This window comes from Saccoglossus kowalevskii, chromosome 19 (assembly GCF_978046115.1).
Source record: "Saccoglossus kowalevskii chromosome 19, keSacKowa6.1, whole genome shotgun sequence".
Taxonomy (NCBI): domain Eukaryota; kingdom Metazoa; phylum Hemichordata; class Enteropneusta; family Harrimaniidae; genus Saccoglossus; species Saccoglossus kowalevskii.
The window spans coordinates 26,573,546-26,592,372 of NC_140659.1; the positions used below are offsets into that span (position 1 = coordinate 26,573,546).

The following is an 18,827-nucleotide window of genomic DNA, read 5'->3' on the forward strand; positions in this document are numbered from 1 at the left end:
GAACGCTGTAATATCATCAGCCATGAAATCACATAGCAGTTATATTTGATTTCATTTGACACATATGCGAAGAATAACCGCTACTATGAATGATTTATGGCATTAAAAGCCGAGATAAGTTACCAGCTAATATTACTGTCCCTGGTGGATAAGCGGGAATTATAATCGTGAACCTTAAACCGTTAAAATATCATCGGTCTTAATGTGAATTTTGTATTAAACTGTCGCATACGATTTCATTTGGTATTTTCCCGAAGTATAGCCATAAATAACTTATGGTATTAAAACGTGTGATAAGTTGACAGCTAAAACTGCTGTCTCTGGTGGATAAGCGGGTTGTATACTCGTAAACCTCTGACAAACATCATTATGCAAATGTCATGATATTTATCGAACACAGATAATAACATCTGATTTGTGATGATCGAGGATTAGATTGGAATCAGCTGATTAACTACAATCCTATGTGTGCCGTGGTAGATTATGTGTTTATTTGATGCAACATCAACGGAGTATTATTGGTCTTTCTAAGTTAGTCTTAGGTTAGTCTTAGGTTAGTCTTAGGTTAGTCTTAGTCATCATGTATTACCTTTTTATGGGTACACATTTATATGCCATGTTACGACAATGTGGTATGTTTTGCAGAGGGTATACTAACTTGTATAGTTACTTGAAAAGTTACGTGTAACAAAAACGGTATTATTCTGTTGACAGTCACTATATTTTAGACTCGGATAGGGTTATTCAAGACCTATATTCACATAAATATATGTGCATACATATACATTGCACAATATAAGTACTCTTATAAGGTAGATTATACTAATTTCGAATAGTGAGTGTGCGACAGTCTAGGTGATAGAACAAGAAATCACAACTACCAATAGATGATGGCTAGTACTAAAAGTGAAGACAATTTCATGTAGGAACAAGTATGTGGGATGTGTTTATATTGCATCACAAAGTTTGTTATTCTTTATATTGGGCAATAAATAAAATGCCGCTTGAAGATACTGAGATTGTGAAATAGGTCGTATGGACAACAAATGTTGTCATAGATTCAGTTTTGAAATGTATTAAATGTATGCACAACATTATATGAAAAGTATGGTTACGTTTTTATTTTATATGTGTTAACATATGCACTGTCTAGTGGGATATATAGATAGGTTTTACAAATAATTATCTGGCATTTAGCACCTCCAGCGGACGTGAAATGGCGAAGGTGATCTAAATATCAGTCACAAGCTTCAAATAGAAACCTGCAGCGATGGATAACAGATAACCCGTTTTGTTAACATTCATGATTATTTCAGGGCATGTTATCTGTGGCAGACAGGTGCGACCTCATTCTGCACGTGTGCATCAATGTTTAAAGCATTGGATCTGAATATAACTATAATACTAAATTGGTATCATGTGGTGTGTTAACATAATAACATTCTATCAAATAAATATCTGTATAATTAAGGGATGACGTCAAAAGATCGATGTCGGACAAAAACTGAATTCCTTTAGTTTTTTCCAACCCCTCCCCACCCCCACTGAAACTTTATTGATAAATATTGGTCATGGAGTCACACTACATTCACCATTACATACAAATTGATAATCGGACAGTAGTATTGCATAGCAGTTGGTTGTCGGGTGGGTGTAAAAAGACTTTACAAATGCATCTCATTTGACCCCCATATTTACACTCGAACCAAACCATTTTCTCGTCTTGAATGTGTTTTTTTCCTTTTCGGTTATTTCTGTCCATGATTGGATAGAAAAAAACGAACTACAAATACTTCATTAAAAAATAAAATCGTTTTTGTAGGATGGAAACTGTTTGAGATCAAACAACCCCCCACCCCCAAACTAAAGCAAATAAGTTTTTTTATCCGACATCGATCTTTTGACGTCGTCCCTAAGATTGTTTATGTATCAATATCAAAACCGGAAGTAAACCTCCACAAATATGTGGATATTAGTTGGGAGAATAGATCAATCACCAAGATTGGTGTAAACTTTGTAGAAATTGTAAATGGAAGCATTCGGTTCTTGACTAGGATTATTGTACTATATAATAAATATGCTGTATCATATTACTGCGATTTTGCTCTGTCTTTACTTAAATTACAAATGACTCTTACGTAATCACGATCGACTTCTGAATTCACTGGACGAATCTGTGAGAGTTTGCGAGAGTCAGTCTAATGAAGTGCTCAGAGAAAATAGTCAATTACACCGGCAGAAATCCCGTTCATTGCTCGGTATGACAATGAATGCGTGTAATATTATAAGAAATGTTAAAGATGGTGGTCGTCGCGCCGCGCATGTTCGATAAATATAAATATTAATTTTCCCACAATTCAATACACTATTTTAATGGAAATCATGAGTTTTGACCTGCGCGAACGTGCACTAATTACCACCGGTGACTTCTTCGATACCTTCAAATTACCAAAATGATATTACCTAGTAAAACAAACTTGGTATCATCTCAGTTTGTACTACGCAACAGTCCAAATCGCCATCTTTGTCCATATGAGACCCATATCTCGCACATGCGTGGCGCGACGACCACGTTCCTTAATTTGTACAGCTACTGAAAACAGCGACGGCGTTCCTTGAATCGACTATTCAGAGAAGCGATGGACACTATGGTTAGTGAGTTATAAATCACCGTAGAAGAGACGACCAACATTACGACATACGCATACATCACACGATATGCATTGTGTATAGGGTCGAGCATATTATAAATAATATAATAAATGCTTGTATGTCAAATAAAAACAACTTGATGTTACACTACAAATTATATTGGCTCTGATCTATGTGTAGACATTGGGTCAGTGAGAACAATTACAATTTTGTGGCAATGCAGGGCGTGTGTCTACCGCATATATAATATGACATGCAAATTATAGACTGAATAAAATTTGGTTCATTTCATGTACCTTTGCTGGCATGGTTGGATCGCAGATTGACACCAACGTACAAATTGCATCATACACGCACTATATTAAATCAGCGTGCTACAGTTGTGTTACCGAGGTAGACAGTATTAACGATTCCATAAAATCACAGTTACATCTACATGTCTAATTTCGTGATTACAAAAATGAAGCATTGTATAACAAATGCCTGTGAGCGAATTACAACGCACGAAGTGGCCTACACTACATGTAGTCATGTCTGGAAAGCACGTTTTAGTTCTCGGTGGATGTTTCGTCGTGATGAAAGAGTATAAGACCCCCGCTAAGTTAACGATGTCAATAATGAGTCCAATGCCCTAAAGTCCGTTACCCCTTTGCAAACCAGGCAACACATTTAGTTTCCGTAGTTGATTTGAAAAGCTGTAAAAATACGTGTTAGTGTTTATGCCTCGATTAATAGGCCGTATAAATGTAAATTGTGTTTAATGTGTGTACTTTTACATTGTATATGAACGCAGTCAGTAAACGCAATGTGTGCATCGTACCGAAGCAGACACGGATCAGTTCCGCTGATAAAATATCTATATTCATTGACGTAGAGTTATTTTAAAATGAATCCATGTTAACGTTGATTTTCCCAATGACTCGGTACCGTTGCATTTATTTATATTATACAGATCATATTTGTTATTCATCTACTGTGACATCATGGTTAACTCGAGTTTAATAAACGTATAGTATTCTCACCAGTTTCCCCGATACAACACGACTTACAGAATGATAAAATTGTAGCGTTCTCTGGTTCGTTTAACAGAAGTGTATTGTTGTACATTTCACGAATTTAAAGTTTATCTACCGTACGGGAGACACCGTTGTGCTCGTGTAAGAAGACCCTACACGTGGTTTGGACAACCCAAGGATAACTCATTGCAGATACAATTCAAATACTTCATCGAATAACACAACGAAATATATCTGATTTTAAATGTTTTTCACGCAATTTACTTAGTAATACCAGCTATCCTTGCTTCTTACAGACATCGTGCACACACTAGACAATATTTGATAGCTCCGGGAAAATTGAAATGATTGAAACTGGAAAACGCACTCGTTTGGCGGACCTAAAGGTCATTTATAAATGATATGATATTCAGTGGTTGCCCGCAAGGGTTTGATTGTCTTGGTACTATCAGTCGAATAACAAACACAGTCAAAGGCTTCTATTTCAATGACGCCGGTATCAAATATATCACAATAGTTTAATTGCATTACTCCCGATATCCAGGTCAACTGAATCCCTGTGAGGGTATCCCGGATGTGATACGAAATCTGTACTTCTCGAGATCCCGCGTTATGCATGAAATCGAATGTAAAATCAGGACAAACGCTGACCATAGCGTAGTAACGTTAAAACATCACCGGGATTCGACAAATTTTAACATTTCTTTTGGAGAAATTTACATTTCATTTAGTATGCTCATACATATTTGGTGATGATTTATTTTACTTATGTGAATGTTTCTCAATGTCGTGTTCTCCTCTGAAAGATCGGTATTTCAAAATTATTCGAGTTTTGAGGCAGACGCACGGTATGCACCAATCGCAAGAGCTCGTAAAAACTAAAAATATACTATTCACTGATTACGATATTGTGTATTATCGGACGTGAATGTACTTCATAAGGATAACGCATTGTAAACGTGGTCATTTATTGACAATGAATAACATGTAATACAAAATAAAAAAAGCATGAAAGATTATAACCCTGGCTACAAATACGAAACAGCCCTGTTATAGAGCTGATGTCATTAGTCCAGACAAAGACAATTAAAAAATTGTTAATGTCTTTGGTCCAGATTAACTTTATCTTCTTTTAAAGGGTCTCTTAAACAATTAGACTCAATAAAACAATAAAACAATATAATCTAACCCTACTCTTCTGACCTATATTTCCCTTTCCACAATGATGGAAGAGAGTTTATCTGATAAAATGATCTTACTGAACACGATAATAACTCAATAAATCATGTTCAAAGCCAATAGGACTGCAAGCGGCTTTTATGCTACGTGTACCAATCACGTTGTTCAGTCGCAGGCTGGTCATCGATTTGTTCTACGTGTCGTTACAGCAAAAACATCTTTCAAGAGAAGAGAAAACTATGAGAAACAAGTCATTGTAACGAGGCTACGTTTTCAGAGATAGTCCGGTAAATTTGACATGTTTTTTTTTCTGAGATGTGTCGCCAGAGGACGCATCACTCTCGAAGCCTCAAAGCACTGACCTGAGTACTATGACACACTACTGGACGATTTGGGAACAAATATCCTTACGCCGCCCGTATACACTTAGTAATCTTTGCTTTACATTTTTTGTTATTTGGATCACGAGTAACTAACACGAAATATAGCTCGTTGAATTTGAAACGGTCGAATTTCCAACAAACTCGCAGCATTCCTGGCTACAATATGCTTCCGATTGGTGCTGAAAAAATGCCGGCATGCAGCGTCAATGGTGTGTATGCATAAAGTGTCAAACGGTTTCGAAAGCGACAAAATCCATTTACTTCATTATTTGATCTGGTCTGAGATTTAATGAATACACTTGTTACTAACCGCGATACAATTAATCGACGACCAATGGCCTCAAATGAAGTATTGAATTGTTTAACATCGACGATAGTCGTCTATACACTGGAACACCTTATGCATGTATAAACTCAACACTCAACTTTAGTTGATCTAATTCCGTTATTACTTAGCAGATCTAGAAGAAACGGATATTCGCATAGCTAACTTATTGATTCACGATTCATCTGCCTTGTATTCTAGCGTGCTATCGGTAATTAGACATAGCAAGACAAAAATCACCGAATGAATTCTATTTGTTTAATCACGACAAACATCCAATTATCTAAACCCTTAAGGACAACTTAGGTTGGGTCGTATTCATTCGGGCGAACATTACATACCCCACGTACGTCAAGCTTTGAACTTGACAGATTATTATTAATTTATGAATTCGGATGAACAATTCCTCTTTTGTGAAAGCAGAAAAATTAATTAGATGGTTAACGATAGTCACATTGCTTACTAATTAAAGTTATTAATAAATTGTAGAGTTAACTGCTTTTTGTGAGCTGGGGAACATTAGGTAATATTGCCAACAAGACATTTTAAAGCAGTTCTATGAGAATAAGTATTGTGTTATACTACTGTCAGTTTACGCAATTTTGATGTATACAAATATATTTTCACAAAATTTGCATTTTTACTCGAGCTTTTACTTGCATTTTTAATGACCTTTGTATAGAGAATCAGGCCGACCACCATGGGGATTGTTCTTTTTTAATATTGACATATCTTGTCAATATCTTGACATACCTTGTTGCTTTTTGACCTATGACGTCATACGACACTTTTTCTTGCAAGCTTAAAACTATCAGCGTGAATCTGTAAACACTCGCAAACGTGCGCGGCATTCGTGTTCTATCATATTTGTGTTACATATGTCTTCCATATAACACGTGAATCGCCACATATATCCTTCTAGTAAGTAACCTATTTACTTTGCACGTGTGCGTTTTCTGATTTTAAGCATCGCGCTACACAACTACATACTCAACCTTTGTGTTACGTAACGCCACGGTGACAGTGACAGTGACTGTATAAAGTGGCTGTCTATCCAGTGGTACTTGACGTTTGACTACGCGGTTATCTATGCATTATTTGTTTAGGCCAAAGAAATCACCATTATTTTTGTTATTTCGTTTTTTTTTTTTTTTTTTTTTTTTTATTGGGTAATATTTTTATTTTATTATCCACTCTCAGTCTGTCTATCTCCGAATCAGAAGCCAGGCAAACCAAGCGTGTATTTAAGTGAACGGAGATTCCGGTTAAATCTTCGTTTCAATGAATGTATTCGATTGTATATCCATTGATGGCTGATCGTAGTTTGCTTAATTTTAGAATCGAGATAAGTCTGTCGCAATGCAATGTTCTGTCGCACATAGGGCAGACATATTCAAATAATGTGCGAGATTTATTTTATAGACGTCAGATGTTTTTAGTTATAGACGTCAAAGACCGGCACACAGCAGTGTATCAACTGAAGGTAAAGCTCTTAGATACTCTAGGGGATTTTCCACCAGTTGACATGACGCTGTGGACTAGGTAATTTAAATACAACATTTTAGATTGCGAAAAGTCACACTTTTGCTATTCTTTGAGAAACTAACTTACTCTTCCGTTTTGCCACGTGATCTACATCAAATTGCAACCATTCAGCCTCAGTTTACTACAGGGGGGCAAGAGAACTCAGATAAAGATGTGAAAAAAAGTGACCTCATTTTGAATTTTTGAAAATTACTTTAACCAATGTTCTAGTAAAAAGTATGTTTAAGACATCCATTGTAATCAAAATATATATTTAAGATCCAATGCAATTTTTTTACAAAATGTATATATATATATATATATATATATATACATCCGTTTTGGCCTAAGACCGCGCCGTTTAAAAATTTTATATTGTGTTTCCTTAACATTTTTAATGACTATTGTCTTATCTAGTCGTGTCAAGTTGTCAAATGCATTGAAGATGTAATCTTTTGTAACGTACTTATTCGTTCTTCTTTCTTTTTTTGTTACTAGCTGGATCTGACCCGGTAGTTGTTGGTTCCGGAACTGCCGCTACTCCAACGAATTTGACCTGTTACGCGTGCATGTACATTTCTGAGCGTGAGGCGTGTATATACAACGTAACGACAATGGAGACCAGGTTGTGTAGGAAACACGAGAAATTCTGCGAAGTAAGTCAAAATTGTGACTCTCAGTGGTACCCAGAAGCAGAACACGATGCTATCGTAATAGCCAGGTCTTCTATTGTCTCCATGTCAGTATCAATGTTGCTAAAGTGGGTTGATCTCAAACCAGGACGGAAACGGTGCTTTCAACGATGCATGTTTACTTGAACTTATAGTCTTTTTTTTCATTACTACTTCATTGGGAAAGACGAAAGATCTATTTTAGTTTCTGTTGAAGCCAATAATTCTACTTCCTTGCAACGTATCTATTCAAATAAACAATTCAGATGATGTATGTATCGTAATTTATATCCATTTTATAACTTTTTTCAGTATTTCTTACAAAACAGACGTGAATTTAAAAAACTCTCGACAAATTTGTACGAAATAATGAAACTAAATTGAATTGAATTTGATTATTCAAAAAATCCGTCCTGTGCGTTTTTTCACTGAATTCTGTCTCTACAGCCGATCTTACACCGACAGTACTCTTTTCTAGACTCGCCCCCGGTTGCAGCACACGTGCAGTCACGTGTTGGATCGATGAATACAGGTCAATAAATTTGTAAAGGATGATGAGTTGGTTGACATTTGGTTCTGATCATGTCTTCCCAAATAAAAGAGATCACTGACACATAATGAAATTTTTATAATTCTTTTTTTTTCTTCGAATTTCTAGGTTGAGAGGTTTATAGAAGCGGGCGAGTTGATCACTTTCACTCGACGATGTTCGTCATCCTGTGAAGAAGGATGTGTCACGGCGGGAAGCGCTCATAAATACGAATCATGCGTATCGTGTTGTTCCGAAAATCTATGCAACGTTGACAACAAAGCTGGAATTTTATTTTCACTAAGAAATCTTTTCGAACTCACCGTTGTGGCATACTTTGTACATACACTTTCTATTTCCTAATAACGCTTATAATTGGTACTAACTTGAGTAGTCGGTCACGTGAAGAAGAACTGTGCTTTGATTGGATACAATCAACTCGGATAAAAACAATTGAATGATATGAAGGACCTTCCATTTCCAGGAGCATCACAACTCTGAGTCACTCACGGCGGTACTCTTGAAGCACTAGCTTTTCATAATTCACTTTAATTTCCCTTAGGAATGCAGTATCTTACTGGGTATGACTTTCTTTAAATGGAAACAAGATGGCGCCCGTATACTTACTCTCACGTACAACTATGGGAACTGCGCCCTCTGTAACCCACTCAAATGTTTGCATATCCCAAGCTACTAAACTATGACGCTTTGTTTCGTGAGTAAGTTGGCATTGTAAAATGAAACTTTACGTTGATTACACACAACATTTATTATTTTTTGATTTCTGAGAAAATCTATAATGGAGCAAACCTATTTACAGGTTATTTTAAATAATTTAACGCAATAAATATAATAAGTGGTTATCAAATTATATGCAATACAACTCAATACAGAGTCACCATAAATAAAAGAGTCAATGGCACTGGAGTGGTCTTTAACTTTGATAATGATTCAAACATTAATTACATTTCGAATGTCAGATGTTTTTCCCTTATCTACTCTCTTGAAAACGTCTAGGTGGAGGTTAGAACATGATACAGTGGTTTTGAAGTCGCGATGGGAAACCCGAGTAATTACTAACCTCTCAAATTGCTACAACAAAGATGGTTGTATCGATCGATCGAACAACGGAATATAGTCCCACGAGTTCCATGTGTCCGCTCCAAATGACGACGTTTATATTCTAATCCCCACACAGAATAGAGATCGTGAATACTGTCATCTGATTGGTGGAAACAGCTCAATCATGTTAAACAACGATGGTACAACTGAAGCACCTGTTTTTTTTTTCTTTTTTGATTTGTTTTGTTTAGCTTAAAAACCTAAACAGGCGCATTGACACACAGTAATGCATTGGATATGCGTCATACAAACCACAAACACATTTGTCTACTTTGTGATTTATCTTTACAAATGTTACAAGTGTCAACGAATCGATATTTGTGCGCAAGGAATTACATACAGCAACATGACAGGATAAGTGGTATAACGTAACGGGTGCAGTCAACGAAGCTGTTCGTGCAAAAAGGTGTTCGCGAACGTTTTTCTGTGGGCAGGCAAAATTTTATTTAATCAGTGGGGGGGGGGGAGAAAAATTTGACTTAATATTGTGGGGAGTGGGTGTGGGTAATGCATTTTTGGAAGTGGGCAGGCAGAATTGTTAACATATGGTGGGCAGACAATTATAACTATCAGTGGGTAAAGGGGAACTTGTGGTTACAATATCGGGAGGGAGAATATAGAGATAATACCCGTAGACTACCGATGAATCGTCAGGTTGCCAGATTGGGTCAAGCGAGGTCAGTTGTGTCTTTGATATGATGAACGTCACAAAACAGCGAAGAGTTCAGTGCGACGAAGAAGCCGACAGGATAACATTCGTCCATCAGTGATCAATCGAGTTTTATGTTTGTTGATATTAGTTTCTTTTGTTGATAAATCAACGTCTGCCCTTATATGGGAAACACGTGGGTGTGAGCACGCCAATTTGACAACATTATGATTAGATGTTGACAAAAAGTAATTAAATTCAAAATAATAATTAGCAATAACAAAACAAAGCCCGCACACTACTTGAGGTTTAATGAAATATGCTGAGTCATGGCTGAGGTATGCTCGAGTATGGGTTGAATCAACACATAAAACATCAAGTTAAAAAATTAACTGCATGTAGGATTTAAGTAGTTTGAGCTCTTGTACAATGAATTTCGAAGATGTGTAAGAACAGGTGGAGAGAGGGCTCTGAAGACCACTACCCAGTTGGAGAACATTTTTTGCAGGCACTAGTGGGAGGGGAGGTAGTGAGAGGGGTGATGGTGGGGAGAGGGCAGCGGGAACCAAGATGCAGTGGGAGGGCATTTTTTTGACGTTAGTGGGAGGGGAATTACCAACAGTTTAACCCCTCCCCTCCAAATTTAAAAACGTGTTAAATATCGATAAAAAGTATGTACATGATGGACAATTATTAATAATGACGGTTTTGGAAAATTTGGCCGTTGGCTGCACCTGACGTAAGGGGAGACATATATTCATAGTGAATGCTATTCTAAAGGTGTCATTTAGTTCTGAGTACAGGAAATTTGTTCGAACAACTAAGGTTAAAAATTGGAAAAACTTGTTATTGGTGTCACATTATTGAGGCGATAATTACCTGAAATAAAATATTTGAAATTGGTATTTTAATTCTTATTAGTGAATGTTATGACTACAGTTAGGTTTAATTTACACAGCTTACACTGAATGACATACTACGTACGTACAAGTTCTAAGAATCACCAAATCGTGTAATTGGTCTTGGACGTATAGAGGTCATCAATATCGTATACAGAAAAGAGAATTTTAGTAAAGCATATAGACCGTTCACAGCTAGATTGTACGTACATGGTTTCATTAATGGGTGATTTTCCGAACAATTGCGAGATCTCGCGAGATGCATGAAAGACGCGCGTCGAACGTCTGCCGCAAAAATCGAACGATTTGATTTTGAACTATAATTTCTTTATTTCGCAGCTTACATTGACCGGCCGATCTTCGACAGAGGAATATTGCTTCCGAATACCCTTACTTAATCGAAATTGCCTATCATCAAATGTGGACAGCACATTATTAAGCATGGAAATGTCCCCGAAATACTTTCGCGTTTGTCGAATCCCACGCGATGTTTGACGCGACTACGACGCTATGACCTTTGTTTGTCCTGTTTTTACGTTCGATTTCACGCATAACGCGTGATTCTCGCAGTGTACGGAAAATGGTCTATCGGCAATCGTTTGTGTTCGTCGTCTAGTAGAATCCCTCAAAAACATAAAACGTGTATCCTCGAGGGCGGACATCCGGGCATTTCCACCGCCTGGCAACCATCCCGGTGAAAACAAAGGCCGAAAACTCTCAGAAAACGGTACTTCGGGATGGTTATTGAGATTCCCCTTGACAGTGTAACAATATTGCCCCTGCGTGTGTAACACATATAAATTTGATTGTTCAGGATGACTTCAAAGTTGAGTTTCTGTTGTTTTCTCGAACTTTCACCGGCTCTTCGCTCGGCGTTCCGCGTTCCTCAGCAGCGCGCACAGAGACCATATAAATACGTGGTACATTGCTGCGCGTCTTAGCAACGTGGAACGTCTTGTGACGTAGGCCCTCCCCCGAGGATTGTCACTCTTCGGGAACATTTAAGTAGATATTATTATACGCTTACTAAAACAAACAAACAAACAAAACTTGAATAATGATAGTAATAATAATAATTTACCATAAGTACTATAGAGTTTTAAGATGACCCTAGAGTGTGTCAAAAATAACACATGAGATTGTAACGTTTCGGTGATTGTGGGAACTGGCCGTTGAGGGATTTGTATACAAACAACATTTTATATAATTGCAATTTCGACAATTGGGCATTTGTTATACCATACAAGAAACTATCTATTCTAGAAATTCACTAGAGTATGAAAAACAAATGTTGTGGGTTTTGTTGAAATACATTTTTTTATTTTGGGAATCATGAGCGGATGAGATAAATGAAAATTTTGTGACCTGACCTGTTTATCAAAAATAAATATATCAAAAGTAAATATCTCAGTCATGACAAAAAACATTGTCAAAAAGCTTTTTATCAACATAAGAAGAGAATCAAATTGTCAACACTTGGAACAGCATTTGTATTCTTTGCTTTCGAGTATAATTCGGAAAAAATATCCATCAAACTTCGTTAGTGACGTCATCAAAGGCTGAATATTCCATTTCAGACGTGCGCTCTAAATACTGGTATGTATGTAATTCAAAACGCATGCGCATTGCGTAGCTCGTTAAAAAATAAAACGATGACTATTTTTACGAGATCAAAGCTTTCTTTTAGTTCACGGTTCTGTGTGTGAATCAACAAAAGTATTGAAAATGATGATGTCCAATACTATTTCGTCTTAACACTGGTAAATAAAAATGGTATTGACTTTATAGGTACTTTTTGTAACACGACATTTTATTTTGCTGTTTTTTACTGTATTATGCTATATGGTGCGTATATAGCTAGCTATACATTAATAAGTATGGATATACATATAATACAGTGTTTCTGCAATCGATAATAGTATTATCAATCACATCAACCCATCGACACCTTGTCTCTGTAACATATTGTCATTAATCATACTGTTGTCTATTTTCAAGTTGCTTTTTATCCTATCCTCGGGGGCGGACATCCGGGCATTTTCTACCGCCTGGCAACCCTCGCGGTGAAAACAAAGGCCAAAAACTCGCAAAAAACGGTACTTTGCGATGGTTGTTGAGACTCCCCTGAACAGTGTAACAAGATTAGCCCTACGTGTGTAACATATATGAATTTGGTTGTTCAGGATTACTTCAAAGTTGAGGTTGTGTTGTTTTCTCGAGTTTTCACCGGCTCCACCAGCGTTCCACAGCAGCGCGCACAAAGCCCATAGAAATACGTGGTACTGTGGTGCGCGTCTTAGCAACGTAGAACGTCCGTGGTAAGGTGGTTTGTAATGAACATGATGTAAATGTACAATGTTACAGTCATATGTAGTGCGCCAACTACCGACAAACATGCCGACATAAAAACGCAGGGTACAATTATCTACGCTGAAAAGATCTGTTGTATCCTATTCCAAGCGGCGATAACAAACCACGCTAAAAACTCATAGGCTCATGTGTAGAGGCTTGTTTGTAAACAATGACACGATACGGCCATTTGTTATAAACCGTAAGGATATTATCACGCCTCCTATAGTTGAACCTATCCCCTGCCCGGCTTTTCTCAAATTATTAATGGTGTTACGAGGCCTGCGTCCGGTAAATGTCTGGACCACGTTTATGTAAATCATAATGAAAATGTTAATTTGGCTCTCATTCACAACTTGGGTATTTCGGACCATAACCATATTTCCGTTCCTTCCTCTAATCAAACAATCATGTTTCTATTCGCTATAGAAATTTCAAAGTGTTCGTTGAGTCTCTATTTTTGGCTGACTTTCGGAACACGCCTCTAATTTCCGTACACAACATTACTGATACTAATTTAGCTTTTGAGACTTGGCATTCAATTTTTAATAATATTTGTGATTCGCATGCCCCATTTGAGACAAACTTCGGAGGCGTGCACGTACTTTGTGTGATGTTACTGTCCTAAGCCAATATAGAGCAAACGCAATCTGGTAGTTAATTTAATCAAGGCCGCTAAGAAAAACCATTATATTCAACTTATCAAAATCAATAGCTCCAACAGTGCCGCCTTGAGGAAAACCCTTAACGATTTGATCAGCGGTGGTAAATCTAACTCTCTCGATGTTCATATTTCAGTTGGCAATATCTTCGAAAAAATTGTTAATAATTTCAATACGTATTTCGCTTCTGTTGCCGACAAGTTACGACCCAATGTTTCAGTGGGTGATTCATATTTTACGAATTTACGGAAATTTATTGAACCCAAATTGACCAATACTCGACAATTTGTTATTCCGCCGGTCACATGCCAGTTCGTGAAGAACCAACTGTTTTCACTATCTAGTTCTAAGTCAGCTGGCCTTGACAATACATCATCTAAACTTTTGCGTATTTCTGTTCCATTCATTTGTGAAAGTATTGTTTATTTATTCAACCTCAGCATTTCATCAGGTATTTTTCCAGACATGTTTAAGCATGCCAAAGTTATTCCGTTACACAAGGGCGGATCCCAGGACTTGTGTAATTTTCGTCCAATTTCGCTTCTCCCAATAATCTCAAAAATCTTTGAAAAACACGTGCATGATCACTTATACCATTATTTGAACAGTAATGATTTAATTTCTAAATCGCAGTCAGGTTTTCGGAAATCACATTCTTGTCATACAGCTATGATTAAGCTATGCGATGCATTACTTAGCAACATGGATGATGGCTTATTGTGTGGTTTGCTTTTCCTTGATTTAAGCAAGGCGTTTGATATGGCAGATAAACATGTATTATTAAATAAGCTCTCAATTTATGGCATTTCTCTAATCTCCCTTGTTTGGTTTAATTCTTATTTAACTGACAGAAAGCAAGTTGTGTATTTGATGGGTAAACAGTCAGATGCCGTCAATATTCGACATGGCGTACCACAGGGTTCGATTTTAGGACCATTATTATTTCTTCTATTTATTAATGACCTACCATTATTTCTTGAAAACAGTTCCATTGATATGTATGCGGACGATAAAACTCTGTTATCATCTGGACCAAGTATCAATGTAGTCACAAAGTGCATTAATAATGATGTTTGGCCAATTTTGCGTTGGGTTAATTGCAATTACATGTCAATCAACACATCTAAATCAAAATCTATGCTTGTTGGATCCCGTCAAAGGCTAAATAATATTGGTGAAGATTTTCTGGTTAACTTCAATGGTGAAATAATTAAAACAGTCAGTTTCGAAAAGTCGCTCGGGGTGGTTTTAGATAAAACTCTATCATGGGATCATCATGTTGATATGCTTTGTAAAAAGCTTAGCCAAAGAATTGGTGCTCTTATGAGAGTTCGCAGCTTCTTACCTATTTCAGTCAGAAGAACATTGTATTTTTCATTTATTCAGTCGTTATTGGACTATTGCTGTATAGTATGGGGAAATACAAGTCAATCAAACTTATGTCGGGTGTATAAGCTTCAGAAAAGGGCAGTTCGTGTGATTTCCTCTGACAACTTTAGCCAATCGTCGTTTGAACTGTTCAAAAAACATAGTATCTTGCCTATCGATTACAGAATTTCATATTTTCTAGGTATCTTAATGTATGTGGCAACCAACGGCTTGGCGCCTTTATATATAAGTGAAATGTTCAGTCCTATCTCCCAAACCCACAAGTATAGTACACGTTCCTCTCTTAAAAATAATTTACGCATTACTAAATGGAAAACATCCATGGGTCAGAGGACGTTTCAGTATAGAGGGGTAACCCTATGGAATAACTTGCCATTCCATATCAGAAATTCAGCCTCTTTGGGCATTTTTAAGAAAACTTACAAAATTTATCTTAGTGAAAAATTTGTTGTAAATGGCTCAAGCCTATAGTGTGTATATTGTGTTTTTTGTCCCTACAGAGGGCCCAATGAAAATTACTTTATTTTATATTGGCCTACCCTTTTTAAATAAAGTGTTAAATAAATAAATAAATCAGGTCGGTAGCGGGCGCACATGGTATTTCTTCCACAAGGTCTGTGTCTCTCGTAACCTCGAATTTGGCGACTATTTTTACATTGGCGTATTTTTCTCACTGTTTAGTCATATGACATATGTTATTCGTTTTATTATACGAGTTAAAAATTATATTAGAAATCACAACAAATTAGTTGATTAAATATCATCCCGGCTTTTCCAGGTTGTGTTAAAGCTCCGAGAGAAAAAGTAGAGGATTGCATTGAACACGTAAATTCGGGAGACAAAGCGATCTTTTACTCACTTCACTCTATGTTATTAAAATAAGATGTGAACATGCCATTGTTGTTTACATGAGCAGTAAAGGTAACATTAAATAGAGAGTCTGGTCATCTTTTGAACCTAGGATTAGACAGATGCATTTTTATCATTTCCCATGAGGGCTGTTCCAGACACCCGCACTCACCCTCCTTACCATAAAATTAGATTATCATATTATGCAATTAATATTGAGATCTTCCGCTTTTTTAAAACATTTCTATTGTTGTCCGAGTTTTGGAATGAGTACTTGGCATTGTCCCTGAAGTACATACAAAATTAAAGACATTCACTTCTTCAAAGTGTCTAATATCTAAACATTTTTTTTATAATATGGGAAGGTATAAGGACGTATATTTTACTGGAGTAAGATTTTAACGACAATTTTAACCAAATTTTAACAAAATTGTATTGAAAATGTACCAGATTTAGATTAATATAATAACGTTTTGATATGTTTGAGTATAAAGATTATACTAATTATTTAGTTATGTAAGAAAAAATACTATACAGAGAAGTCTCAATGGAAACAACAATTTTAGTTCCCCCCCATACTGATATACACCGTACCCTAGAAAATGTAGGAAGTAAATTAATTGTTTTTGTTGATGAAATAATCAAATGAGTAGTATTGTCCAACATCTATCCAACAATTTCAGAAATTGTCAGGTCTACCTCGTCTTCGATATCACACAACCTCAAGCACATTTCCCGCTTCATACCCCATCAATATATCCCTCTAGCGTGTACCTGCTGTGAGCTGTCAAACATGAATACACACTCCTATTCCTTCTAATTTATAAATATTTGTTTGCCAAATAAAATTGAATTCCCATAAATCAGGGTTTGGATGGTGATGCTGGCTTAAATAACAGACTCGACTGAATAGCGCCAATCATTGCGACATCCTCATGCATGTCTTGTTATAACGTATTATAATTGGTCATTGTGTCATCTGAGACGGTTTTACATATATCAACATTGCCACCAACAAGAAACTACTTGAATAAATCGCACAATCCCAACAAACGGGTGCGAATTTGCTTCACTGTTCCTTGTATCTATAATCGTTGTATGTTAGCTCCAGGGCCCATTTGCATTTTACCGCGATTGCAAGTAGAACGTTTCGGGTGCTGTATAACTTGAACATGTTTTTGATGTTTGTTTAAAATGCAGTGAATCACTGCCAAAATCGGGTATACCATTCGATTTTACACAATCCACTCCATATACACACTCCACTAGACGTCGTGTATTGTGTACGTAAACCTTCTGTGGTGGTATATTGCTTCAATCGTCGTCCTTTATTCTCGAAATAGTGAAAAAAACTATGACGTGGTACGTAAAACAGTTTTCGTTTGACGAGCATGCGCTATGAATTAATAGCTTGTACCTATATGTCAAAACACATGCATAATCGTTATTTTAACAAATGAAATTTTGTATTTCGTACGTTACCGTAAATTATACATTGTAACAAATCGGAATCGAGTGTGGCTTGTCAGCTAACAATATCGACAGTGACAATATTCAGCAACAATCTCAACAAATATTCGAAATTATTTCTTTATTTCGTTTTTTTAAAGTTGCATTCTGACAGCCTGAGTATTTATAGAGATTTATTGAAGTCTTAAGACTATTATTTGACATATATGTTAAGCATTTTCCCACATTGCCGTTGCACATTTATTCTGAACAACCGAATGTATTTTATTCTGTTTTAATGAATATGAGTTAACATGCCACATTGAGATTTACTGACGATCAATCGGTTTGGAAATGAAGTCATATCCACAATAAGTCACGATACTCATTGCCACGGTTTTACATAACTGTAGTTTTGAGTTTTGTATTACGCTCAACGGAGAATACTATGAAAACATGGCTTCTAAGTATGGATTACTGGTACATACATATATGGCACTATGTCGATGTTATAAAGGCATTCAATGATAACGTCGGTAACGTCACGATGCAAATCCTGTAAATTGCTCTCGTTTACAGCTGCCTGGGCTATATCAAAATGTCAAATCTGGCATGGCGTTGCCTACTGTGTGGTCCAATCATCTTAAATCAGGCAGTTGAGTTTTTGACAGTCGACCCGAACGGTTTTAGACGAATATTAGAATTGGATGATTTGGAAAATCATTGGATCTGTTGGAAATCATTGTTACTATAGTAACGGATGTCAATGTAAACGTATATTTCATTCAGGAATTGTAAAAAAAATGTTTACACATAATTAAAATATCAAGTATCCGCTACTAATAAAATGATACCCATGGACAGTCAACCGTCACCACTATCTAGAAAATAATGGTTTTCACCAAGCTGTCTGTTTCTCTACCAAATGAGCACACCGACTACTGGTAGGGGAGACATTTAAGTTACAGTACGCTAGAGAAACTCTGTAGAAAAATTATATTTAAGCGCGAGTGGTTCATTAATTTTGACAGTATCTTAAAGAACTGTACGTGTCTGAGTAGCCGAATTTCGTTATAAAGCATACCACTTACTGTGGAACGCTAGCTCAAAATCAGTATCAAACAACGCAATCTCTCGGGACCAATCAATATTTAAGAATATCTATCCATATATATTTGTT

General features: G+C 36.5%; 1 protein-coding gene across 1 annotated transcript in view; it reads left to right on the forward strand.

Moving 5' to 3' along the window:
• LOC146731440 (uncharacterized) overlaps positions 1–9,150 on the forward strand; it is a 34,341-nt gene extending 25,191 nt beyond the window's left edge. Inside the window, exons 2-3 of the mRNA XM_085493618.1 lie at positions 7,578–7,735; positions 8,409–9,150. Of these exons, the coding sequence (XP_085349744.1) occupies positions 7,578–7,735; positions 8,409–8,642 (392 nt within the window). The 3' untranslated portion in view covers positions 8,643–9,150. The remainder of the gene's footprint in view (positions 1–7,577; positions 7,736–8,408) is intronic.
• Positions 9,151–18,827: the final 9,677 nt, after the last annotated feature.